The 27,700-nt window shown below is 38.8% G+C and overlaps 1 protein-coding gene across 1 annotated transcript in view; it reads right to left on the reverse strand.

The window, feature by feature from the left end:
- The window catches only part of pcdh1a (protocadherin 1a), an 83,795-nt gene extending 64,081 nt beyond the window's left edge, over positions 1–19,714 (reverse strand). The window contains exons 1-2 of the mRNA XM_030747262.1: positions 18,920–19,714; positions 16,144–18,330 (exon numbers count right to left, since the gene is read on the reverse strand). Of these exons, the coding sequence (XP_030603122.1) occupies positions 16,144–18,330; positions 18,920–19,714 (2,982 nt within the window). The remainder of the gene's footprint in view (positions 1–16,143; positions 18,331–18,919) is intronic.
- Between the last annotated feature and the right edge of the window lie 7,986 nt (positions 19,715–27,700).

Genomic DNA, 27,700 nt, shown 5'->3' on the forward strand with positions numbered 1-27,700 from the left:
GGTTCGTTAATGTCTTTCAGAAGGACTAGCAACTCATGGTGGATTTGAAATAACTGGCACTAATCCCAAGCATTGGGGACTGACAGCTACACCTACCCAGTGTCCTTAGCTGCTTTGTCAAATGCACAAAATGCCATCTCAAGTTCTCTCAGCGTAAGATTTTCTGCTGACTGCTTGAGGTCTTCATTAACGTGTTTGTTTGTTTGCTTTTTTTGGTTTGCATAATCAAGAAAAAGCTCTTTTTTTTCCAAGTGAAGACGAAAGTCAAGAACAAATTTTTGATTCAAAATGGGGAAAAAAGTGCAGAACCTACTGGAAGTAAATGAATGTAGATTACTAATTTAGCAAGCCTAATTGACCACCATAGTGATTTAATAAAAATACTACTAACTCTACCATCTGTTAAGTTTTAATTTATCAATTTATCAAGAAAAACAAAGCAACTAAATTTAAAATTAAACTTGGCAATGATTTAATGTAAATGAACTGTAAATGTAATGAAAGGTTTAATGTAAAGCTTTATGTTCACCTTATACTGTTTTATAAATCTCACTCATTGTAAAATAGACACATGCAGAAGCCTTATTTCCACTTCTACAGTCATAAATCCTAAATACACTCACCAGTCATTTTATCAGCTACTGTACACCTTGCTAATACCAGGTTGGACCCAATTTTGCCTTCAGAGTTCAACAGAGTGCTGGAAACATTCCTCTGAGATTCTGGTCCATATTGACATGATAGCATCACACAGTTGCTGTAGACTTGTCAGTTTTATCCATTATGTGAACCTTCTACCACATCCCAAAGGTGCTCTACTGGATTTAGATCTGGTGACTGTGGATGCCATTCGAGTACAGTGTTGCTCAGCCTACCTGAGCAACAGTACTCAGGTAGGCTGTAGCATTTCAGCAAAGCTCAGTTGTTTCCTGTTCGTAGCTGACAGGAGTGGCACCTGGTGTGATCTTCTGCTGCTGAAGCTCATCTGCTTCAAGCTTCAGCACGGTGTGTGTTTAGAGATGCTTTTCTGTGCACCTTGATTGTAATGAGTGGTTTTTTTGAGTTACTTCTGACTTCCTATTAGCTCATAGCCTGGCCATTCACCTCTGACCTCTGGCATCAACTAGGCATTTTCAACCCAGAGAATTGCCACTTACTGGATTTTTTATTTTTTTTTGGATCATTCTCTGTAGATCCTAGAGATAGTTGTGTAGGAAAATCCCAGTAGATCAGCAGTTTCTGAAATATTCACACCACCCCCATCTGGCACCAACAACCATGCCACATTCAAAGTGACTTAAATCCCCTTTCTTCCCCATTCTGAGGCTCAGATCTTCAGCAGGTTGTCTTGACCATGTCTAGATGCCTAAAATTCACTGAGTTGCTATGATGTTAGCTGATTAGATATTTTCACTAACAAACAGCTGAACAGGTGTACCTAATACACTGGCCAGTGATTGTATTGTTCTCATTCTGGAGATGAAGTGAATAAACTTCTGAGATTTGATGTCTGTCATTTCACTGTTGTACAATGAACATGTAGTAATAAGGAACTGCTGCAGTACAAAGCTTGCAATTAGTGTCAGTAAGTTGCACTGATAAAAAACTGCAACATAAAAATGTTGAAGCAGGTGATTCGAATGTTTGTCATGTTTCATGTGCAGGTTTTTAAATTTTGTTTTGGTGAAACAGTTATATGAAGCTTTGGTGTGAATGTTGTTATGTGTAAAATAGCCCGAACCGTTTTGGGATGCATGAAGAATATTTTATTATGCTTTAATTTAATTATCATCCCAAGGGAGGTTGCCAGTTGAGTCTTTGTGTTCACCCATCCTAAACAAAATGAAATTAAAGGCACACGGTATTTAAAAGCAATGCTTCAGCAGAAAATAATGAACAGGCTCTGATGTCTCTGGATTCTTTCTCTAACAACAAAGACATGATGGGAGTAGTTTAAATGCTAACAATGCAAGAGACCCATGTAGCTCAACAGTGCATTGTGTGGAATGCAGTATTTTCTGTTCTCCTATGCTGAACTGGAATGCGACACTTAGCTTGCTGGTGTGCTAATTCAAACACAATTCAAACGCTAAATTCATATTCAGTCAAAACTGCATTATATTTGAATCCTCTGTAGTACAGTAAGACCTGTGAGTCCTTACCTATGAGTTACACAGGCTTAGAGATATATTTAATATACAGCCTTTATATATCCTATAAAGTTCTAGTATGTCTCACTCATACACCCACAGCTTAGCTACACATCTAGCAAAAGTCATAGCACCTTTTGCATCATCTCCTTCTCTTTTCAGCTTCAAAGAGACATATACAGACACAGCCTCTTTTCTCAGAATTCTCCCGTGTTTGTCTTTCCCAGCTGTAGATCACCTGATGCTGTCACCTGTTCACCAGGCTGTTTCTTATCAGCAATTAGTCACAGTGCGGGTAAAAGGCTGCTCAGTGCCTGGCTATGTTACCTTCCCGCCTTTAACCATTCTTCTTGTGGTATGTTCGTTTCTTACAGTATCTGCTTTCTTTTTTCTGTGCCTGTCTGCAACTTACCTGATCTCCAGTTGGTGTCCTGTATGATTGCAAGCTCTATTGTGCAGGCCCAAGCCACACTCATTATAAGCTTCAAATTATGTATATGTTTTATAACTATTCTGCCACACAAAAACAAAAGTGTAAAAAAATAAATAAATCACTGAAATCTTTATGCTGCCTTTAAACTGATGTTTATGACAAGTGATTCAGATGAAATCTCTACTTAAAAAAAGGTAGGTGCTGAAGTGGTATAAGTGTACTGAAGTGTACTTCCTTTCTTAAAAGGAACATGTTGTAATTATATTAAAAATAGACTATTACACAAACTGTTTTTCTGAACTAAGAGCACAATGGCATATTGTCTGAACAAACGTTGGGAAATAATTCTGTTAAGCTGACTGTGTTAAACTGTGAAAGAGCAGCATTGTACAGTGCTTTCACTACAATGCAACACTGATGCAGTGTATTGAATCATGCATTGACACTATAAAACAGTAAGAAAACATGCAGTGCAGGCAGGGCAAATTACTCCACCATTACCTCACTTTCCTTCTAGCCTTCTTTTTCTGAGTAATCAGCCAGGGCAAATATGTGGTGCACAAAGAGCTGTTTGTGTGTATGTGTGTATGTGTGTATGTGTGTGTTTGTGTGTGTGTGTGTGTGTGTGTGAGAGAGAGAGTGAGAGAGAGAGCGCGAGAGAGTGTCGGTCCGTGGGTGAGCGTCTGTGTGTGTGTGTGTGCCTGTGTCTGTGTAAAATACTGGAAGGCAGATTGGAAAGTGAGATAGGAAAAGATAATTTTTAGCAGCACGCCATGCTTTCCCAACTATTCAGTCAAATGCAAATGACATATTTTCAGTGATTTCAAGGTTTCACTGGTCTTCAGTAAAAGTAAGAGAGAATAATGGCCCTCATTTACTAACACGCACAAATTGTGCGTACGAATGTTTCGTGCACAAATTAGTTATCGGTATTTTCGTACTTGAATATGTTTGTACTTTTCAAATAAATTCAGTGCCCCAGACATTGTACATGACCAGCCTGTCTATCTTAGAAAACGTCAACACAAGTCAAAATGACACAAAACAAAACGACAACAGTAAAGGTCAAAATTTTAACATAAAACCAAAAACAACGATGAAAAAAATAAAATCCTCCTCCAAAATGTTCCTACGTCAAACTGTGCTTTCCTTAAACAGTCTATCGATAATCAACCAACAGTTCTGAACAGATTATTTATAACCATAATATACAATGATACAATAATATTAATAACAAAAGTGGAACTTACATCAAATCCATCAATTTTTATATTTTACCCTTCATAAACAAGCAAACCATTTACAATTAAAAAACTATGATCAGTAAAACTGAAGTCAAAAAACAAACATTAACAGTCAAATGTACCTTATGTCAAATTTATTAGTTGTTTTATATGCTTCTTGAACAATAATCTGTTTTTTTTATGAACCTTATATTCAAAAGTATATTATTCAATGCATAAGATCAATAAAGAACTGTATTCTTCATGTAAATTGATTTAGTGCATGTGAGATCTAACAACAGCTGACTGCCCTGACAAGTTTCATAATCATGATGAGTTCCCATGTAAGCTAATGATTCAAAACAGAAAAGTGGTGTATGACTCCATAAGACATTTTGCATGAACAACAGAAAACAGGATTTTAATTTAGCATCCACTGTTAACTATGACAGTTTTTTTATGCATTTCATTAATATCAGTGCAAAAGGAACAACGTTAAACTAATCTGGCAGCTCTATTTTGAGCCACCTGCAGTTTTTTCATGCATGTCACAGAGGCACTGGATCAAAGAGCAGGGCAATACTCAAGGTGACATAAAACAAGAGATCATATAATACTGCACATTATTGTACTTCCTAGCAAAAGCTAGACCACTAGCCATTTCTGAAATTATATAGATTATTTGCTTATTCCAACAAAGAAGGCTGTCACCCAATTAGTTGATCTTTGTAACTCGATCAATGGGTGTTCCATCAACATGTAAATTCAACACAGGGTATTTAGCAAGAGCATACTTGGAACCAAACAGAATACATTCAGTTTTAGCAGTATTCAATACTATTTTTTTATTTTTAACCCACAGGGTTACACTCTGCAGTTCATCTAACAAGTTCTTCCTTAATTCAGGCGGTACTGAAGAAGAACTAAATAATGTTAAATCAGCTGCATACATAACTATATCAGGCATCAGGCTTTTGACAACGTAAGGTAAATCATTTATAAAAAATTGATTACAACTACCCTGTAGAATACCAGCAGACGATCAGAAAATTCACCACTGTAGAACACACACTGTGTCCTTCCTGAAAGATAACCCATCCAATGAAAAAAAGGATACTGTACTCATAAATCTACATAGATTAGTGTGCAATTATGTCTTCCAACAAAATTATGCATTTTCATAAACTTATAATTAATCCAGTAAACATACACAGGAGTGGATGCAGGTTTGTGAAAGCTGCCATGTTCCCCAACCATATTTGAATACAGTGGTCGGCAAGGACGTCTTCTTTCATGTTTTACGTATGTGGCTAGAGACGGGAGGAGACGAGTAGTTGTAGGTATTAAATTCGTGCCTGCACCTGAAGGATCATACCTATGTTTTATCATCTGAGAACAAGTCCCCTTCACCAAAGAAGCGAAAATGTGAAGGAAAGAGATAGCGCCACAGACCTTCTTAATAAAATGTCAATCGCTTCCTCCTCACCACTGAAGTCAGGGTTTTAACACACAAAAATGTGCATAAACATATTCCCGAACAAACAACAACTGGTTATAAGCTAACATTATGCAACCCAATGTTAGGCTTGAGCGTCCTCAAAATTACACTCTCCTTCCGATAAACAGTTTGATTATAGTTTCACATAGTATGAGAGTTTATTCAATAAACTTCATAATCCAACAAATTTTCACTAACAGCAGCTAACAGGGGCAAAAACAGCAGCACTTACTGACAGAAAAGTTTAGATAGCTTCAACAACTCACCTCAGTATTGCTGTCATCGGTCAGAAGCGAGCTTCACTCATCATCTTGTGTTGGACTCCTTTCATAAAGTTTTACTTCTCTTCCAGAGTAAATACAGGTGGACACTTCTCACCTAGCACTGACAGCTGAGGTAAACAGAGGACTGACAGCCTACACAGATAGGGAAAAACTCCAGGGTGGATCGGGCCAGAGTCACTCTGTTATGTGAATACACTCACTACAAATGAATGACGCCCAGAGTTTTTGAGGCAACTTGGGGGCAAAAATGTGAAATACCACAATAATATTTAACTGACCAGTAACTGACTTGTTTAGGTGTAGGTGTATCTTATTTCCTGATTTTGTTGATAGTGTTAAAGTGTTGATGTTATTCAAATATGTTAAAATATAGGGTGTGCAAAAATTCTTTTTTTTTTTTACACAAAATAGCAGTAGAAATATGCTGGCTGGCCACAGTCATTATGGGATACAGTCTAATGTTTTTGATCTGTCTTGGCAGCCACCATAGCTATTATAATGCACTTGAATTGGGAAGGTAAGAAAACAAAATTCAGTCGACTGCAATCTGCAATTTACTGACATCTAACAGTGAAAATTTTATACACTGTAACTTTAATCTGTTTCCATCAAAGCTGTCAATGCACACACAGGGTAACATTTTTGTACAGACTCTTGAATATTCTGATTAAATGCAAAACATCATGTTTTAGCTTTCATTATATTTTCCATGATAGGTTTACACATTGGGTTAACATCATAAGCTGACATAAATGATTTTAAGTAGTCAACTTTACCAACAAATATTTTTTAAAATAATTAGCTAAATCGTCTAGTTTGGTGACACATAGACCACCACTCTCTATATACTTATTAAACAGAAATGATTTCCTGCATATTTATAATTTTCCATGAACTCTTACTGTCATTTACAGAATTGTTTTGTTGAAATTATTGCCTCATTTTGCTATAACTAAGTTTAGTTGTCATATTTCTTAATCTACAGTGGCATCTTCTGTCAGGAATGTGACGTGACTTCTGAAACATCACTTTAGCCTTATTACTATGTACTGTAGCATGGGAAATCTTAATTCACCATCAAGACAGAGCGCTTTACATCTCTTCATTGAGCGCTTCCTAAGTGGAGAATGTTTGTTTAACAGAGTCATTACATTATCCATAAATATTTTTATGTCCTATTTGCATGATTTTCCCAACACACTTATGACCAATTTAGACTTTTAAGATCATTCAAAAATAAATTCACATTCAAATTTCTATATGATATACAAAAAGCAATTCTACTTCCAGGTTTTAGTAATGTTGTCTTCCAAGTTTCAGCTATCAAATTATAAATGTTGAACCCAACTGCCACGGATACAGCCCCTGAGCATAATTCTCTAATATTTGCAAATATGTGATCAATACATGTAGAAAAATCATTACCATGATTATTTACAGAAAGTCTTGTTGGCCATGTCACAGTTTGAGAAAGGTTACATACAAATCTCTGCCAATTAGATAAAGTTTTTGCTTAATGAAGAGTTCTTATGAAACCAATTAATACTTAGGTCAAGAAGAAGAAAAATGTCCAAATTCCCTTCTGTTACTTTTCCCATCATTATACATACAGTTTCAAAATACTGTTTATTAGCATTAGGTAGTCTGTAACAATATCTTATTAAAATGGGCTTAAAAAGATAAAAAGCTTCCACCAAACTTATTTCTGTCTGTGCAGTACAACTTGTAGCCACTTATGGCCAGCTCAGAATCGTTGCAGCTTGAATCAACATGTGTATCAGAAAGAGCTGTGATATAAATATTATTTGAATGACAGATACCAGTGACTTCATCACTGTTAATTCTTAAACTGCATATATTTAAATGTGCAATAATCAAGCCCTTTTCAGACAGGCTTGATAACACAGAAGCATTATTTACATTGACACCCATAACATATTGGAGCCAACATGACTGAACAGAAATAAAACAAAACATAAAAGAAGTCAAAAAAGGATGGGGGTACATGACAATTCCACCCCATTGTTGTTTCGAGGCAGAATGATTAACTTGTCATACTTCAGAATGGCTTTATTTCCTCTGTCATGGGCAGCTTTTAGCTTTGGCCACAGTTTTCTCCACTTCTGCAGCAAAGCCTCAGAAAAAAATCATCATTCACGCACGCACACACACACACACACACACACACACACACACACACACACACACACACACACACACACACACACACACACACACACACACACACACACACACACACACAGTGGAAAAGTGAGACAGTTGGCTAATATGATGGTGAGAAGGAAGGTAGCTATTGTGTGTGCAGGAGACCAGGTGGATGGGAAGCCAGACCAGGCGCACTGGAGGTGGATTCAAGCTGTTCTACCATGGCGTAGATAGGAAGAGAAATGGAGTTGGGGTAATCTGGAACTTGATGAAGAGTGTTGGTGAAGTGGAGGTCGGTGAATTGTGGAGGTGAAGACAATGTCCAACAGGAGGTGGAAATTGGAAATCAAAGGCATGATTTTGAATCTTGTCAGTGCATAATTGCTCCAAAAGTCAGATGTCAGTTAGAAGAGAAGGAGAAATTCTGGAGTAAGCTGGATTAAGTGATAGTGTCCTCAGGGGGAGGGATTAATGATTGGAGCAGACTTTAATGGACATAAAGGTGAAGGAAACAGAGGTGACAAGGAAGTATGGTGTTAAGGAAAGAAATACAGAAGGGCAGAAGGTGGTGGATTTGTGATGAGCACATACTTTAAGCAGAGGGAGGAACAACAGATAGTAGGCTGCAAAGTGGTGTCAGGGCAGAATGTAGCTAGGCAGCATTGGATGGTAGCATGTAGGATGAATTTGGATGACAAGAAGAGGAAGCAAGTGCAGGCACTAGTAAGGATTAAGTGCTAGAAGTTGAACAAGGAAGAATGTCGCACAGAGTTCATGAAGGAGTTGAGGCAGGTTCTGGGTAGTAGGGAAGAGTTACCAGGTGACTGGAAAAGTACAGCTGCAGTGCTGAGGGAAACTGTCAAGAAGGTGTTTGGTGTATCCTCTGGACAGAGGGAAAAAAAGACAGGGAGACTTGGTGGTGGAATGAGAAAGTACAGGAAACTATTTAAAGGAAGAGGTTAACAAGAGGATAGTCAAGGAAATTAAGAAAGTAGACAGGAGTATTGGAAGGTTAGATTTACAGCAAATAGAGAGGTGGCAAAGGAAAAGAAAAATGTGGTGATTGAGCTGTAAAGGATGTGAAGTAGGTTAGGATGGTTAAGGATAGCGATGGAAATGTGCTAACAAGTGAAGAGAGTGTGTTAAGATGATTGAAAGAGTACCGTGAGGAGCTGATGAATATAGGTAATCAAAGAAGAGGACAGAAGGAGAACGTTAGTGAATCAGGAGGTGTAGATGATTAGAAAGGAGGACAGCCATGAAGAGGATGAAGGGTGGAAAGGCTATTGGTCCAGATGACATACTTGTAGAGGTATGGTGGTATGTCTATGAGAGAGAGCAGTGGAAATTTTCACAGACTGTTTAACACAATCTTGGAGCGCAAGAAGACAGCGAGGACAATGGGATATCATTCTGACTGGATAAGTATGGCCCAGTGATTGCAAAGAGAGGGAAGAGCTGGACTGAAGTGGTGAAGCTACCAGAAGGCAGAATAGAAGATATACACACCAGCTACAAGCACCTGGATATCCCACAGACCAAAAGAAACCTTGATAAAGATGCACAAAGGTCAGCCACAGCCAAATACCTCCAGATGGTACAACAGATGCTGAGAAGCCAGCTGGAATAATAAACTGGCTACGTGAGGAGATTGATGCCACTGATGTCAAGACACAAAAACTCCTCACAATGCATTGTAGTCTCCATCCGAAGAACATCCTGAGGTTCTATGACCAATGGAAAGAGAGAGGGCAAGAATTAGTGAGTGTCAAAGTCACAATTCAGGATGAAACATAGGGCATGCCATAGGCATCTGAAGACAGATGGTGATCAGGAATATGAGAAGAAACTGTCATGGACAACCAAGCCCCTGCATGGATTGTACATCAACAAATAGAGGAAGCTGCTGACATCAAGAAATCCTACGAGTGGCTAGAAAAGGGCAGCATAAAGGGCAGTGCAGAGGCTCTGATCATAGCAGCACAAGAACAGGCCCTAAGCACCCGATCCAGATAGGCAGGAGTCTACCACAGCCACCAGGATCCAAGTTGCAGACTGTGCAAAGGTGCCCCAGAGACTATCCAGCACATAGTAACAGGATGTAAGATGCAAGTTGGGATAGCGTATACTGAGAGGCACAACCAAGTGGCTGGGATAGTATACAGGAACATCTGTGCTGCATATGTTCCCCAAGTCTCAATAGGAGACACCACCAAAGGTGGTTAAGAAAAATAATTCTGGATCTCTATACTGATATGGAATGGGTAATGTTTTAAGAATGAAAGGATGCCACATCGCCCACATGATTGTGTGCATTAACTGGGGCATCACTGAGTTCCTGGACAGTTTGGGGTGCAATCTGACCATGTCAGGTAAACCAAAACATAATCGCCCAGAGGTGTTGTATTGGCTTTAGTTCAGGTGAGTGTGGGGCCTGTCAGTGGTATCAGTTCCTTCATCCTCCAGGAACTCGCTGCATGTTCTCTCTACATGAGGTCAGGCACTGTCGTGCACCATGAGGAACCAAGGACCCACTGCACCAGCATAGAGTTTGACAGTGGGTCCAAGGATTTTATCCCAATACCTAATAGCAGTCAAGGTGCCTTGTCCTAGCCTGTAGAGGTCTGTGCATTCCTCCATGGATATGCCTCCCCAGACCATCAATGTGGCAAGCAGCATAACATTCTCCACTGTTTCTCCAGACATTTCATGTCTGTTACATGTGCTCAGGGTGAACCTGTTCTCATCTGTGAAAAGCACAGGGTGCCAGTGTTGAACCTGCCAATTCTGGTATTCTATGGCAAATGACAATTGGGCTCCACTGTGTCAGGCAGTGAGCACAGGGCTCACTAGAAGATGCCTGCCTCTCAGGTCACCCTGATTTCTAAATGTTTAGTCAGAGACATTCACACCAGTGGCCTGCTCAAGGTTATTTTGTACAGCTCGGGCAGTGCTCATCCTGTTCCTTTTTCAATAAAGGAGCAGATACCGGTCCTTCTGATGGGTTAAGGACCTTTTACATCCCTGTACAGCTCTCCCACAGTAAGTGCCTTTCTTCTGGAATCTCCTCCATGCTCTTGAGACTGTGCTGGGAGGAGCAGCAAACCTTCTAGCAATGGCACGTACTAATGTACCACTAACTGCAATCTCTGTAGGGGTCCAGGTATCGCCTCATACTACCAGTAGTGACACTGAACCCAGCCAAATGCAACAGTGAAAAACAAAACAAAACAAAAACAAAAAAAAAGAAAAGATGAGAAGTGAAAATATCAGTGGCGTCCACCTGTAAAACCATTTCTGTTTGGGGGTTGTCTCCCCTCTAGTGCACCTGTTGTCAATTTCATTAACAGCAAAGCAGCTGAAACCGATTAACAGCCCCCTCTGCTACTTAACTGGCCAGATCAATATCCCAGGGTTTTAATTGACTCAATTCTATACCCTGATTAAAAAGTGATCCTTTCATTTTTTGAGCAGTATATTAAATGGAAAGCTGTAGGCTTTAACCTTTTACTTTAAAATATTCCAGTATTTCTTATCTCATTTTATCTTAAATTATCTCATCTTTTATTAATCATTACTTAGATCATTGCATTCACAGTCTAATTTCTTAGTCTAATTTCTTGGCATTACCCAATTATTTTATTTATTTATGTACTTCATTGCAATGAGTTTCACATCTCAGTTTTCTTCTTTTTCTTGTGTTCTGTAAAATTTTTTTTTTTTTACTAGAATGAAATAGGCCAGTGTGCATGTTTCATAAAACCAATGGTAATTTTGTGTACGTAGTTGTTTATTGTGCAGGGTAAGAACATTTCCACACGCATATTTGTAAATGAGGGCCAATGTGTCACAATCTCACAGAACAAGTGCAAATTGTGCTTCCAGCCTCATCTGTAATATACCTCGGCTGACTTCAAATAGCAGCATTGGACTAAATCGGGCTAATCCCAGCTCAAAGGGATGCCTAAAGTTCACAAAGTGTGGGCCCCGCTTAACAAAGAAGCAGGTTAATTAAGACTCACACTGACTCACTTTGCTACCCTCTACCGCAGACGAGTATGGAAATGAACAAGTAAGCCAGAGTTGGACAACACTCATCTTCTATGGATGAAAAGAGCATTTCATCAGCATGAGTGAATATAAGAAAATGCATTTACAGTGATGCACTAATGATTGTAACACATGATTTTCAGTGTTTCATGTTACTCATTTTGCTTTTTGTTCATACGTAAGATTCTCATTACATGAAGTGTGAAAAAAGGTGCCAGCTCTTGGACCCAACAGGGCTAATTATCAGCTCTAATGGCTAATGTGAGTCACTGGTTTCTCTAGCAACCATCATGCAATATCACACATTCAAAGGTGATGAAGGGGTAAACTACAAAAGGTGCAACCTCGAGTTACTTTGTGTTGGAAATGCACAGCTTACTATGTTTTATTTTCAAAATACAACTGTGTAGCAGCATTTGCTTAGTTATTTTTATGTGGTGACTAATACTGTTCATTTCGTTTAACTTGACATTAAAATCATTAAAACACACTTATTTGAAATAATAATATAGTGTTGATCTAATATAAAATTACTTTTCAATAAGAATCCAGGAACCACTATGTCTATGGTTAGTAACTGCATGTGCCATATTATATATTATTCACTTACTCGGTACAAGATATTGCTATGTAAATACCTACCCAGGCCCAAGAATAAAATTGTGACATACATCTGAAAATGGTTTAACTTGCCTAGACCCTGAGAAAAATTCCCAGTGTTCCTACTCTAATTACAATATTACCCAAACAGGTGCAGGCAGAAAGTGTGAGGACCTCTATTCCTATTCCCCAATGGTGACTATAACACCCCATTATGTGAAGTGTCCTGCATGTTTGTTTGAATCTACTATAGAAACATTTTGGGTTTCTATGATATTACATTAGTGCTCAATACTTTTCATTTCTCAAAAAAATCAAATTTAGCATTTCAAATGAATATTATAAAGGATGTTGACAAAGGACAACAGAGGAACGACATTTTTACTGTCACAAAGGCCCATCATCTTTTTTTCCACCACTTATGCAATGGTTCTCCACATGCACAGAAGCTTTGGAGCTAGTTGGCAGCAAAAGCACTGTCCATGGTACTGAATTTTATTGGTTCTAGACATATGAAATACACAGTTGCAAATGTGATTAGTGGATTTGGTGTCTCTTGCCAGAATTTCCTTCTCATTTAAAAAAAAAAAAAAAGATTTGAATGTGATTTTTTTTTTTGGGGGGGGGGGGGGGGGGGGGGGGGGGGGGGGGGTTTTTTTTGTTTTTTTTTTTTTTTTTTTTTGTTTTTTTTTTTTTTTTTTTTTTTTTTTTTTTTTTTTTTTTTTTCCTTCCCCTTCCTCTCCCCTCCTTCTTTTTTTTTTTTCCCCCTTTTTTTTTTCCCCCCTTTCCCCCCTCCCCTTCCTTTTCTTCTGTAAAGTGGGTTAATCTAAAACAATTAGACGACTGAAAAATTCTCTACAGAGTCTTGGGAAAAGATCAAAATGTTTCTGAACTGATAGCAATACTAGCTCCTGTGTAGGAAACTAGACAATATTACTTTGCACATAAAGCTGGCACATGCTTAGATAATACTATGATCTAATTAACACATCTGAAACCTCTGTTGGAGTTCAATATGCCTTTCTTGAGTAATATAGTACTTTAAATTTCTACTCCAGTCTTGGGCTGTTCATTAAAACAGCATTTACAGGTGGAGATGTTTCTGATCAATTAAAAAGAGAAAAGACAAACTATTCATCTTATAATGACCAGCTACATAAATGAGAGGACAATATTTATATACAAATAAATATTAGAATGTTAACACCAATACAATACAATACATACACTGGTAACCTAAGCATCAATGTCTAATACCTTAACTACTGCTCACAAAGACATGTACTAGAGCCTACAAACACACACACACTCAGACACACACGCGCGGGTGTTTAGATCAGATCTTTCGATCAGCTTGTTTAATTTCCGCCCAGATACCACCTGACAATAGATTTGTGAAACTGTCTCTAATTAAAGCTTAAAGCATGAAGATACTGCTTTAAACAAAAATGATCACTAAATGCTTATTATATTCATATGCTCATAACCCATGAACATGCAAGCTGGAACTTTCAGACTTAATATCTTCAAATTTAGTAAAAAAAAAAAATAGACATCTGACCATTCAGGAAACACAAACAAAAACTATTGTCGAGTGTAACACAGTTAATTAAAACAAGGGCACCACTCTAGATCTGTCACATCACTTGGCAGTTGCTTTAATTATATATTTTGGTCAATCTGTTCTTCCTGATGTGAGAGGGGATGCAATACACGAGACAACATCTGCTGAGGTATGTCACATGAGCTTCAACATCTGTCCATGTTTTTAAACAGCCTGTCACTCACTTGAGTCATGTTGCATATGTATTTATGTTATCATATTGAGAAACCACACAAAATACTGTCAAATGCTGAGAGCTTACATCTGTGCCAGATACAATTAACACTCTTAAACTAAGAGCAAATCTACACACAAACACAGAGATTGGCACTACACACAAATACTGAGACACACCCTGTGGCTTGCAGTCAATTTGGTCCCTTATGTTGTCCATCAAGAAGACAGTGGTGACTGTTCTCTAAACTGACTCCACCCACAAAGGCTTGTGATCACCTAAGCTGTCAACTAGCATCTGCTGAAACTACCAACCAGCCAACTGTGAGACTGGCTCTGAAGATATCTCCACAGAAAATGTGTCACCTACACATGTTCAGAACTCAGCGGCATGTTTTCCCCTTCTATTTTTGCTAATTTTTATGTGGCAAACGTTATCTGCAAAGCCTTGGAGAATGTCAAACTGTTTTGTACGTGTGACACTGAAATGTAGGAAGTGTCTTGAAAGCTCATGTCAACTCATCCTGGTTGAAAGTAAATTGTTTACATCAATGTCAAATATTTTCAGCACTAAATAATGGCCGTCCTTTGAATACCACAGTAACGATATGAATAAAGTATTGTTAGATCTAGCTGGTGTGAGTTTCAAAAATATGTCACTTTTCACTCAGTGCAGTTCAGAGGTATCCGTCATGTTGGGTTGCTATTCATACCCTGCCTTTTTGAATGTGGTTGTTTGTGATGGAATGTCCCCCGTACAAGGCTGTCTTTGGATCTGGGTATTCTTTGAAGTTGTGTGATAAAGATTTTACCTCTTACTGACACTAGGTGGGTTTTTTTCCCCGTGTTAAATGTGAGCTGAGCTCACATTTTACTAAAAAAAAAAATACATAAATAAAAAGCACTGTTTCAGCAGCTCAAGCATGGCTGTTTAACTGGTGGGATCATGACATCTGGACATTTTGCTGTATTATAAAGAATGTTCTACTATATAAGGATAATGATAATCTGCCTTATCCCCTCCTCCGTGGACTACACAAGTACATTTATGCTTGTGTAGTCCAAGACACACATTTACACAGTTGCAGATGACACAGAAACCTAGAGACACACTAGCTTTCTAGCCCCACACTCTAAATCTTCCTGTTCGTAATCCTTTCTGAGTCTATTAATATTTCTGTTTCCATGGTGATTCAAGCCCAAATGTTGTACAGATAAGAGGAGATAAGAGCATAAGGAGCAGGGAGATAAGAGCAAGTGACCTGCAGAGATCACTGCAGCACACTAGAGGTCAAGCAGAAGAGCAGAAGTAAGTAACTGAGAACAGACCTTCCCTGCTAAACTCTTCTGCCAACCTACCCTAAAAAATAATAACATAAATGTTGCTAAATCTCAAGTTTTTTAATACTGCAACAACTGAACAAAAACTTGCAGCAACTTTCTTTGTGTAGCCTTTGTCTAACCCAGAGAACCAAAACAAACAGTTATTATTAGTAAGAAAAACAATTGGTGGTATATTTCATTTTTTAAATTGTTTCCAGAGGAAATTTATTGTTCATGTTGCTACAGATTTTATTAGCGGCAGCTAGAATTTAAGAGAATATTTCAGTATCGGAGTAGTACTGTATTTGGTCTGTTCTTCTATCATCTATCTATCTATCATCTCAGATAGTTTACAGTTATGCACCGAATAAAACTGCCAGTAACAAATTTGTATTACATTTTTAAGTATCATTTTACATTTTTACAATCCAGATAGATGGCACAGTGACAAAAATGCCATACACATAATTCAAATTTGTGACTGTTATTGTCAAAGTAAATCATACCAAATTACTATAAATGATAAAGTAGTCTTAAATGAGACTTGATGGATCCATGATATGTTTCAGCACTGCACATGTTAAGAATAAAATATGCACTGCTCAGACAGACCATACTGTATGCTAGAGTTGACTGTACCTGTTTGTTGTTATACTTCGGCTGGCTGGTCTTGTAGCTGTAATCTGAGTACTGGTCTGAGCCAGTAGAATTGTCATCTCCGCCTGTTCCTACAAAGGTGTTGGTGGCAGGAAGGTCCTGGACGGCCTGATGCTTCTGTGAGGCAGAAGGTGACTGGGCTTGCAGCTGGATGGAGGGTAAAGGGGAGTTTGAACGGTAGTGTCTGCCTATATCAGGGCTTCCTGGCGAATATGTTAAAGGCAGGTGTATCCTGGGGCTATCACTGACTCCATCAAGGTTGAACTTGAGACTTTTTTGAAGACTGACCTCTTCTTCTTCCCCAAGTGGTTTTGGAGACTTTTGGGGTTTACCTTTCCGTCCTCGTTTGCCTTTGGTGTTTTTTGGTGCCTGCTTGGGTGCATACAAGTCCTTGGTTTCCTTTTTGCCAGCTTGATATCCGCTCTTGGTCTCTCTTTGGATGCGATGTCGAATAAATACCACCACCAAGATCAACATTACAACACCTGCTACACCAGCAAGGCTTCCAAACAAAATATTACTACGCTGTGCAGCAAAACCATTGTCAGGATCACCAGCAATGTCCCTGTCCAGCGGAGTGTAAAGACTATGTCCAACTAAGGCTTCTACTAAGCTGACATTTGAAATGGTTTCATTGACATAGATGTGGACCAGGGCAGTGGCATGGCGGGCAGGCTTCCCCTTGTCACTCACTCGCACCACTAAGCGATGCAATCCACCATGTTTGCGTGTCATCTCCTTTGCCAGAGTGATCTCTCCACTTGAGGGGGAGATGCGGAATAACTGATAAGGGTTTCCACCAGCAATACTGAAGACCAGCTCTGCATTAAGCCCATTGTCCAGGTCCTCAGCTTCCACTACTTCAACATGGCTATCTGGGGAAGCTAGAGGTGATAAGCGCCTGAAGGAGGAGTTGGAGGGCTTAGTTATCACAGGATCATTGTCATTTTCATCTAGTACATTGATAGTAACACCCACATATGAAGACCTGGGTGGGTCTCCTCCATCCACCGCTTTTAGACGGAAATTATAGCTGCTTTCTTTTTCCCTGTCAAAAGAGATGCTTGAAAGAATGGTACCTGTTCCATTTTGAACAACAAACTTCCCTTCATCAGGTTCAACAGAGAGGTGAACACGAGCATTCTCACCTTTGTCCATATCTAGGACTGTCACCATACCAACTGGACTGAGGGGTGGCATGTTTTCCAAAACTGAAAAACTGTAGCCACTAAGCATGAACTTGGGGTCATTGTCATTGCGGTCTATGACTTTAATTACAACAGTTGCTGTTCCTTTATGGACAGGAGACCCTTTATCTGCTGCAGTGACCCGAAACTCGTACTGTTCTTTGTGCTCACGATCAAGAGAGCTTTTGGCTCTTACTTCGCCTGTATTTGGATCAATCTCAAACAAGCCTTTGATGGATGAGTCTGGCAAAATATTATATAGAAGTTCAGCATTAGTGCCACTGTCAGCATCTGTAGCTATAACATCCAAAATTTTTTCTCCTGGTTGGTTTTCTTCAGCAAAATCAACCTCAAACAGGGTAGGGGAAAATATTGGAGAGTTATCATTCACATCAGTCACCTGCACCTTTAAAGAGTTTGTACTAGAGAGGGCTGGGTTTCCAGAATCTACAGCCACGATCTCTACTCGGTAATCCCTAACCCTTTCATAGTCAAGAGGAGTGGTGGTCTGTAGGAAATATTTCCTCTTGTTGTCGCTGGTCGAGTCACTGGCAGGGCGAAGCTGGAATGGTACGTCTCCTGCTACCACACAAGTGACCACAGCATTCTCTCCCTCATCTTTGTCAGATACTTGAACTAAAGCAACAGCTGTTCCCACTGGCATGTCTTCGGAAATATTAGCCACTCCTTCACTGTGAGTCACAAGACCAATCCCACGAATCTCCACAGCTGGAGCGTTGTCATTTTGATCAGTCACCTCAATGGTCACAAATGTCTTAGAGCTTTTAGGTTGAGGGCCTTTATCCCTTGCCACCACATAGAAGGACAAGCTGCTGATTTCCTCCCTGTCCAGTGATCCTTTGACATAGATAATGCCAGTGGACCGATCAATTCGTAAGAGTTTCGGCACTGGGTCTATTGCCTGGTGAAGGGTGTACTCAATTTCTCCATTGGGGCCCATGTCAGAGTCATTTGCTTTAACCTGCAATCAAAACATATTCTTTGGTTAAAGGCATTAATTGATTATGTGCAACAATTTGGTGTTATATGTAAAGAAATTCAGTGTAGGGCTTTCTTCACTAATAATTGGTCATTGAATGAATTAATAAAGGATTCAGCATGGGTCTGATTACTTCAAAGCACAGCATGTAGACAACTTTATTTAGGCATATTTTTGCTATTGCCTTTCCTTTCTTTTTTGATTGTTACACCACTGGCCTTTCTCTTTTTCCATTTGTAGGTTTATGATAAATTTTTAGTGCTGCCATTTCTTTCATGATAATTGGCGCAAATTCACAGCAGTATGCAAAGAAAATCCTGCACAGAGCATTTTATACTCAATATTATCTCAAATTCTGTTTCTGCAACTACAGTTTAATTATCTGTATAACTGTGGTAATACTCTCTTCAAAAATATATTGTTAAAGGTATTTTGGTTATTTTTATATTTCTAAGCTGCTGAAGATAAAGTCCAAAATTTCAAACTATACATTTACCAGTAAAATTTGTTGGGTGTAATTTCAGTTTGCAATCCAGACTACAAGATGATATAACATAAGTTCTTAAATTACCTGCAACACAGAGTGTCCGACAGGACTATTTTCCGAAACTTCTGCCTCATATGTGGACTTTTCAAACTTGGGGGCATTATCATTGGCGTCAGTCACCACCACTCTGAGCAAAGCACTACTGTAGCGTTGAGGGTTACCTCCATCCACTGCCTTTATGGTGAGGTCATACGAATCCTTTAACTCACGATCTAGGTTGCCCAGGACAATGAGCTGTGGGAGCTTCCCTCCCCTGTCATCAGCCACTTGTAAACCAAATAGGGTTGCAGCATCTGGCCCTGCAGTCAGCGCATAGTCAGCTACCCCATTCCTGTCAGAGTCTCTGTCTGTTGCTAGAGGTATGGAGAATAATGCTCCCATGATCGTGTTCTCAGGGACTGAGATGGTGAGCACAGAAGAGGGAAATTGTGGGGTGTTGTCATTGATGTCCTGTACTTCAATGCGTCCTTCAATAAGCCGTGGGCTCTGGTTTTGTATCAGATCTGTCACTGATACTTCAAATTCCAGGTAGCAGGGTTTACCCTTAGCCAGGGCGCGACAGTCCCTAAGGGTTTCTCTGTCAATAGGAATCTCTGTGGTGAAAATGTCCCCTGTCTTTCCATCGACACGAAGATAAGGGGCACCCACCTCTAGCTTGTAAAGGTGACCTGAGTCTGGCAGTCCCTGGTCTGCTGCCAGGCTACCTATAAGAGTATTTGGAGGTTGCTCCTCCTGGACCCGGTACAGGATACTGCCTTCAGCACAGCCACAGTGCAGCACCACGACCCAAAACAATATTACTTGTAAATTCAGTTCCATTAGGTCATCAGAAGATTTGCCTGTAAAATGAAAAAGAAAGTATGTGTCAAAAAGTTGGTTCCATTTAAAAATCACTTGTATGGGTTCTGCTATAAGCTCGCTGTAACAAACTCTATAAAGCAATATTTACTAAGTTTTCATTAAAAAATAACAGAATTCACATCAACAAGTCAGAGGTCAAAGTGAAACATTAGGAAGGAAAAGCAGGGAGCAGGAGAAAAGTGTGTGTGGGGGACTCACATTGTATTTTTAAATTATAACTACGGCTGTAAAATTAATTATTTTTGTCGATAAGTTTTAGCAAAATGTACAGCAGACCTAGAAGCACAACAAAATAATTAGACAACAACAACAAAAAAAAAAGAAAATACGGCATTTTTAAAAAAAAAACAAAAACAATGCAATCATAACTATCCAAGCAGGGCTTCTTTTCAGTTCTCAGAGCTTCAATGAATATCTCAGCTTTATGAAATTCATGGAAAAATGAATGTAAGAACAAAATTATATCTTGTGAGCTTACACCCAAAACAAACTTTAGGGCCAGTGTGGATTGTTTCAGCTGAATAATCAAATAAAAATGTAATACAAAATCTCACCGCCTAAGAGACTCATTATTTTTGTATTACACAGCTAGACATTGAGAGGGGAACCAATATAGCTCTAAAATAACCCATGGCATAAAATCCACCCTCAAGAATACACCCTTACTAGCTTGCCAAGATTTTTTCTATTGAGACAGATTCAATATTTGACCAGTTTGTTTCCCCAAGAAGTATCTGACAATGAACACTTGCATACTAGAGGTCATAAAGGCAATTTCTTTTCATGCAAATTATGCATCTTTGCCATTATCATCACGTGCAGCTTCCACACAACAGTGCACAACATTTCATAGACATTTCTATCCACACTCCATTGCTACTGGCTAGCTCAAACACTGTAATCATTATGTTTGATTTTGAACCTTTCAACTCTGCAATTACGATCCATTATTTTAGTGTCTTCTTTGATCTTGATTCCCTCTAGCAAAAGAATTGTCTTTTTTTTCCATGCTACAATGATTTTAGAGAATAATTATTTCCTCTCTCTCTCTCTCTCTCTCTTGCGCTTTCTTTCTGTGTGTGTGTGTGTGTGTGTGTGTGTGTGTGTGTGTGTGTGTGTGTGTGTGTGTGTGTGTGTGTGTGTGTGTGTGTGTGTGTGTGTGTGTCGTTTCTGTGTTTGAATCCTATTGGTAATTGAAATAGGAGCAATCACTGGGGTTAAGTTTCAAGGTCCCCTGCTCTAGAAAACTTAATAGTGGAAACATTTAAAAACATTTGTTGTGCTGAATCAGTGAGTTTGCACTCACTAATCAAGTCGCATTTATTTCAGTGCATCCAGTAGCGTTTGTTGTGCTACGTTTGTCTCAGTGATGCTAAAGTTCAATATACTGATCAATGTGAATATACTGATCAATATGAATATGAATCAATATTGCTCTTATGACTCAGGTAATAATCAGACAACAGCGGTTCATGTGACGGTTATACTCTCAAAAATCTACAGTGATGTTTTAAAGCATTTCTTGAATTATAAAAGTATTTTTAAAGAAGGTTACAGTGAAAAATGTGCCACTTTTAGACTGAAAAGTTATGTGCAAGTAATGCATTATGTTACTCCAAACATAGAAGAATAGTTCCAATCATTTCCACAAAGCTGAAAGAGAAAAAGAAGAGAGCACAGGTGCTCAGTCTACTGTGGGTCTACATCGTGGGTTTGGGATTAGGAAAAGAACAAGAGAACTCAATGCACCCCTAATTAGTGTGGGTGATAGCTGATAGAAGCATACACAGAAAACAGCAAATGGAGTTATTTTAAATGGAATTGCATGCTACATTTTCCACACAAGAATAGGGCAAATGAGTATAAAGCTAGACAGCAAAACACAAATACACAGAAATCCAATAAAAAAATCCAATTCCTTTCGAATACATTAAAATTGAAAGTGCTAGTTATTGATGCACTAATTGCTCAAAAATCGATGTGTCCCTTTTTACATTTGCGAGGAGAACCTGCAGTCAATGTGGCATGAAGAGCGAGTGCGCTTTCTGCAGTTCATGCTTGCAGTATAAAAAGGCAGGAATAAGTAAAAAATGTAATCGGCAGATACACCCCAGACACTTTTCTTATACCCAGAACTGACATTAACACGATAACATCGTCAAATGAGATATAATTTTTAGGAGAATTTAATCACACAGTAAACGTTTCAACACTGCTGCCACCCATTCCATTAAACACAGGCTTTCATTAAGATATGTTAACTTATGAGGTTACATGTCTATACTGCAATCGCAAAACCAATTAATAAAAAGTGCTTTGAAGAATTCACTTTAGCCTACTCGATGTGTGCACAGTCCTTCTTGTTTTCCATTTCTATTATAAAGTTCACTATTAAATTCAAGTGTTTAAATGCGTGTTTACAATATGGCATGTAAAAATGGCAACCATAGCTGATTTTATAATGGTTTGGTTGTAGCCCCGCCCCCTCATTACAGCCACTTCTACAATGAAAAGCCATGTTTTGGGAAAGTGACATGATTGTTATGGTTGATGACACTCATGACTTAATGTTTTCCAGTTGGGCCTCATGCCCGTCTTCCAGATGGCAACCATGCCTGACAGTCTAGTGAATTGGTGTTCTTTTTTCTTTGTTTACATTTACATTAAAATTCAGTTGGTCCTGAAATATGCGTTTGCTATCACCTCAGTAAGAATCTCTTATCACTGAAAATCATTGACACCATCCATGCCTTTGGGGTTTTATCTCACATTCCCTCAGCTTTCGCACAAATATTTTATCAAAAGCTTGACAGTGTCAGATTTCCTTTCTCATCTCAAAGTGCTCTGAGGTGGTGGCAAAGGGAAACCGGGAGATTTGCACTACTGGAGGATGTGAAACTTCTTGGACTACTGGAAGTCTCACTGAAATTCACTACCTGAGCAGCAAAATTGATAAATTAGATGTGCTGAACACAACTAGGAGTGACATTTCCTGCATCTCAGCTCTTTTTCTCCAAAAAAACGCGGTTATCATCTGTCATCCCAGATGGTAGACCCGTAAGACTACAAGCGATTCAGGCAGATCGCGATACATAATTCAGCAGAAAATCAAAGGGAGGAACAAAGAGGTTAGTTCTTCCAATGTGATAAATGTTTTTGTCATTGTAGAGTCCTGTTCAACTGCCTCTAAAATCAAATACGTTTCTCAGTCATTTCCAGAATTAAGATTTTAGCATCTTTATGACTCAAATCAGCAATAAAAATGCCAGCTCTGGGGGAAATATATTAAACTAGATCACTAGACATTACAAGACTGGAATATTCAGAAAGCGTGAGGCTCAGAAAATGAAATCTTTTTGGTTATTAAAATTCACCCTGTCAACAACCAAGTGCTGTGGCAGCTGTATTAAACTAAAAAGAATCACTGATCATAAACTTTTACCATTTGCCATCTGAACTGTTAGAACTATAAAATATGTTTTCATAGCTGCTCCACAGGACAACTTCAACCTGTCTTGCTTGGGTAACAACTGTAGAAACAAGTTGTGTAAGTCCAGGAGACAGAACTACTGAGGCTGTGTGTGGCCTACATGACTCTAATCCCCTTAAAAAAAATGCACCATATTTAAATAGACATCCAAATTAGCATACTGGAGCCAGACAACCCTTATGAAGGTGATCCATAGCAACACATATTCTTATGAGAAATCCTTCCAATACAATCAAAGCATCCACTGTTTGACTGAGGAGACAACTTTAACTCTACCATGAAGCAGCACTCACCACAAAACCTCATGCTGTGATCACGCAATGGTCCAGATGGTTCCTACATAGAAAAAAATGAAAAACGAATGCTGAAGGCAGCCTGTACCACAGTATGGAGGTGGACTTTCAAAGAGAGCCTCAAACTGCCCGATGGGTCCAGTGTCTGTTGTTTGTTTTGTGAAGATGTTTAACTTTGGCAACAAAAAAATGCAGTCGAAGCAAAAACTGCTTAGCAGTGGAGTTGAAAACCCCAAGGTTTGTCTGGATAAGACCTGCCACACAGCAAGAACGCTGCCTGACCAACCTCAGCTTATTAGGACCATCGAGGGTGCCAGGTGTAAGTGCAAGTCCAGGCTATAGACTCAATGTTTTATGACTGTTCAGTTTGGGCCATCATTACACAGACTCACAATTTGCTGGAGAAGCTCACCCAAGCATACTCCTTCACCTGTCAATGACCTTTATAGATAAGAGTGTCTCTAAAAGAAGAAGAAAAGTGGTTCTCAGTCATCCTCACTTTCGCACCTCGAAGGTTATTGTCACTTGTGTTCAAGTTCACTGAACTGTATTGTAGAAGAGCTACTTAACTACACAACTCCTTGACTTGCAGGCAGAAAAACAAAACCTTAAAATATTTTCTGCTAAAATTTTGCAAGTACCTCATGTGTATAGTCTTTAATAAGAAGCATTAAATTGTGAAGTTGTGTTACTTTTGAAATTTTGTTTCTGTTTTATATGCAAACATATATCTCTGCGATAATTAAAAGGAGTGTCCATTGCTTGGAGCTGTCGGAGAATATGCTGCTTTCACAATCAAACTGTAAAAAGACTTGAAATTCACCAAACAACGAGGTGGTCTACAGACAATGTCTTCTATTGCTTTCCTTCTGATGTCTTCCTTACCTCCTGAATCTAACCCATTTCATCAATGCTCTTACCCCCACCCCCCCCCAAAAAAAAAAAAACAAAACAATTAAAGATAAAAATGCAACTCCCCTCCCCAGATTCTTGTTCCTCATAGAGCAGACTTCACTGTCAGCTAAAACATCAAACTACAAGGTCTGATTGAGTCTCACACTGAGCCCTCACACAGTGCACAAGCCAGTTGACACCCCACCCCCCCCATTCAAGAGAACTTTCAACTTCTACATGTCTACAATCAAAGTGTGCAGGTTTTTTTCAAATCTGACTGTTGTTCCCAAGGAAACAAGTCCCTGCTTTACTAAGGCCCTGGTTGCTGAACCCTGTCATAACAGTGACCTCTGAAAAATTGGTACCATCCAAGCTTATATGACTGAGCCAAGACACTGTATCTTTACCACTATAAAGGATTGTGTTACAGTTTTCATTCTGAGGACAAAATGTTATCTGTGTGTTTATAAAGGAAATTATGTAAATAAATATTGGGAGAGAAATATAAGCAGGGCTGAGTTTGATAGAATAGAAATTATGTGGTGATAAATGTTAATAAAAACGTTAATGCAGTACTTAATCTAACAGTAAAATTGTATAAAGTGTGGAGTGGCCATTATGTTTTTCTTCAGTTCTTTTAATGCTAAAAAATAAATAACACATCAAGCTTTCTTTTATGTGCGATTGTGTCACAATTTATTGTAAAGCAAAATATACTGCATTACTTTGAAAGATACTGAAGTAGATCAAAACTGACTTTTAAAATGATATTTGGCTTGAAATAAAAGCAATAAAATGATTAAGGAGTTTGTGGCTGATTATGTCACTTTTGTCATTATGCAAAAAAAATTACCCAAAAATCAAAAAATAGGTAGATATAAAAAATGAAGAACAATATAATTGTGTTGCGGAGCATGTGCGCCTGCTCTGGTTACCATGGAGACAGACTATCTTCTGACTGAGTCAACTCAGAGACTGACTGGGTGACATTTGCTCTTTAAGTTGGCCGCTCCACAGGTCCAGCAGAAATGACTCACATGCAGAATTAACTGAGCCATAATAGTAAATTACTCATAATGAAAGGGTTAGAGTTGTGAAAAAAAAAGTCAAATCATCAGAATACAGGAATTAAATAAGCTATTTTGCACTAGTTGCTTGTTTTGCAGCAACTGAAAAAAAAAAAAAAAAGCAGAATCTGAATTTTCACCTGTTACATGCTGTGAATCACGTTCATGAATTTGTGCAGTAGAATGCTGCTGTATGCTCTTCCCCGCTTTGCTAGAGTGTGGAAAGATAACAGATGATTTAATGATTTTCTCAACTGATGTGATTTGATATATTGGCTGACTCTGCGCCTTTAGCTAGTATAACAGGTAAAATCCATTACCCTCCCACCGGCATGATTTATGATGGGTAGTATCACAGCTATGAGTCTCCGTACACTGCTGATCTACCAATGAAATTTACTGCCAAATGTATGGCTGCACTCTTTTACTGACTGCAAACTGTGGCTATCTGTAATGAGCAAGCAACAGCCTTTGGTTAGAAACACTTTCTAAAGGCGTACGCATATATGCACGCTGAGACACAAAACACTAACAGTGGGTCACTCCTGTCACCCAAAAAAAAAAAAAAAAAAAAAGAAATCCCATTAAATACACTAAAATCAAAGAGGCCACATTCAGATATTAAAAGCTCCTTTATAGAAGATATAAACATACTGACACCTCATATAATTTGAATTCCTCATTGGTCTGTGTAACATGATTAAAACAGACTTTAATTTCCTTACAGGGTTATTGTACTGCTTTTGTGCAGTTTTGTAAAGGTTCACTCCCTCAAGCTGAAATACCTGTTGGAGAAGTCAGAAAAAAATCCTTTTGTGCCCTTTCCACAATTTGATCCATTTACCACACACTTACCCTTCCTTCAGCAACCCCATTACATGGCACATTGCATATTATTGTGCAATATTCAGAGGAAAGTTCCCCACTGGTAATAATTCTAAAATAGAATAGGCAAGTCTATCCTTATGTGGGATAGATAGATAGATAGATAGATAGATAGATAGATAGATAGATAGATAGATAGATAGATAGATAGAGATAGATAGATAGATAGATAGATAGATAGATAGATAGATAGATAGATAGAACTTTCACTGATTTAGATAATCATATTTATCAGGTTCATGTCTTACAGACAGTTTCTCAGATCTGGGATACAAGTAGGTTATAGGCCTGTTTGATCTGCTCTGTTTTGATGGCCTTGTAGCCTAAAGTATGTGTGGGAACTTAGACCGACAATCATTATGTAGAGCAGACTATTAAAATGTGCCTGGTGGTCGGTGGAGTGGCGAGAAACAACACCCCAGACTCTCACTGGAGAGCACAGGAGATTACCCGTGCCGATGATCTGATCAAAGATTTTTTTCCTCCCCAATTATAAGCACGAATCTCTCCATAGAAAAGCTGTCTAATAGTTACTAACATCACAGGCTACGGGAGAAGTCCGAATTATTTGCAAGAAATTGTTCAGAGTAAACAGCGCCGAATCAAGATCCACGAATAAAAAGCAATTAGTGTGGTGTTTGTAGCTAGTATGGGATAAATGGCGAAAGAAGGATGATACAAATGGTTCACATTTTCTGCTTCACAGAATCATAATGGTGCAATAAAATGCAATTAGCCGATCGCCGGTACAGATCAGATTGAAGCGCATGCACTCATATTGCCGCTGAAGTGCAATGATATGCGGAGTTAATGACTTAATACCATCTCTAACGCAGGCTAGAACTCGTGTCTACTCGGATAGGTTTTAATTAAAATGCATAGTCTAATTTATCATGCAGCGGATCCTTATTGCGGGTGGCATATCTAGCCTTTGTGCCGCCTATCAACCTGTAACACCGCACAGCCAGCTGTTATGTGCTGTGTGTGTGTGTGTGTGTGTGTCTATTATAAAGTGCAACTTGTTGTAAAAACGTTCTGTTTGAGCCGTGGCCTGTGTTAAGAGACAGCACTTCAGACAAGTCAGAAATATTTTCTTATAAACTTCGTTCGCATTGCAACATGAATCTCCTGCAATGCCTACCAGTCAAACCAACTTTCTTGATCATTCCTGCAGTAATTTCAGTACCTGTGCCGGAGACTTTTATGTGAGCGCTTGTCGCGTAGCCAATTCTTCCCGCAGCTGATATGTCCAGCGGTGCTCCCGGAGGCAGGTGTCTAACCCTCAAACCTCCGTCACAGTGCTGACATCAAAATC

The sequence above is a fragment of the Archocentrus centrarchus genome, chromosome 14 (assembly GCF_007364275.1).
Source record: "Archocentrus centrarchus isolate MPI-CPG fArcCen1 chromosome 14, fArcCen1, whole genome shotgun sequence".
Taxonomy (NCBI): Eukaryota; Metazoa; Chordata; class Actinopteri; order Cichliformes; family Cichlidae; genus Archocentrus; species Archocentrus centrarchus.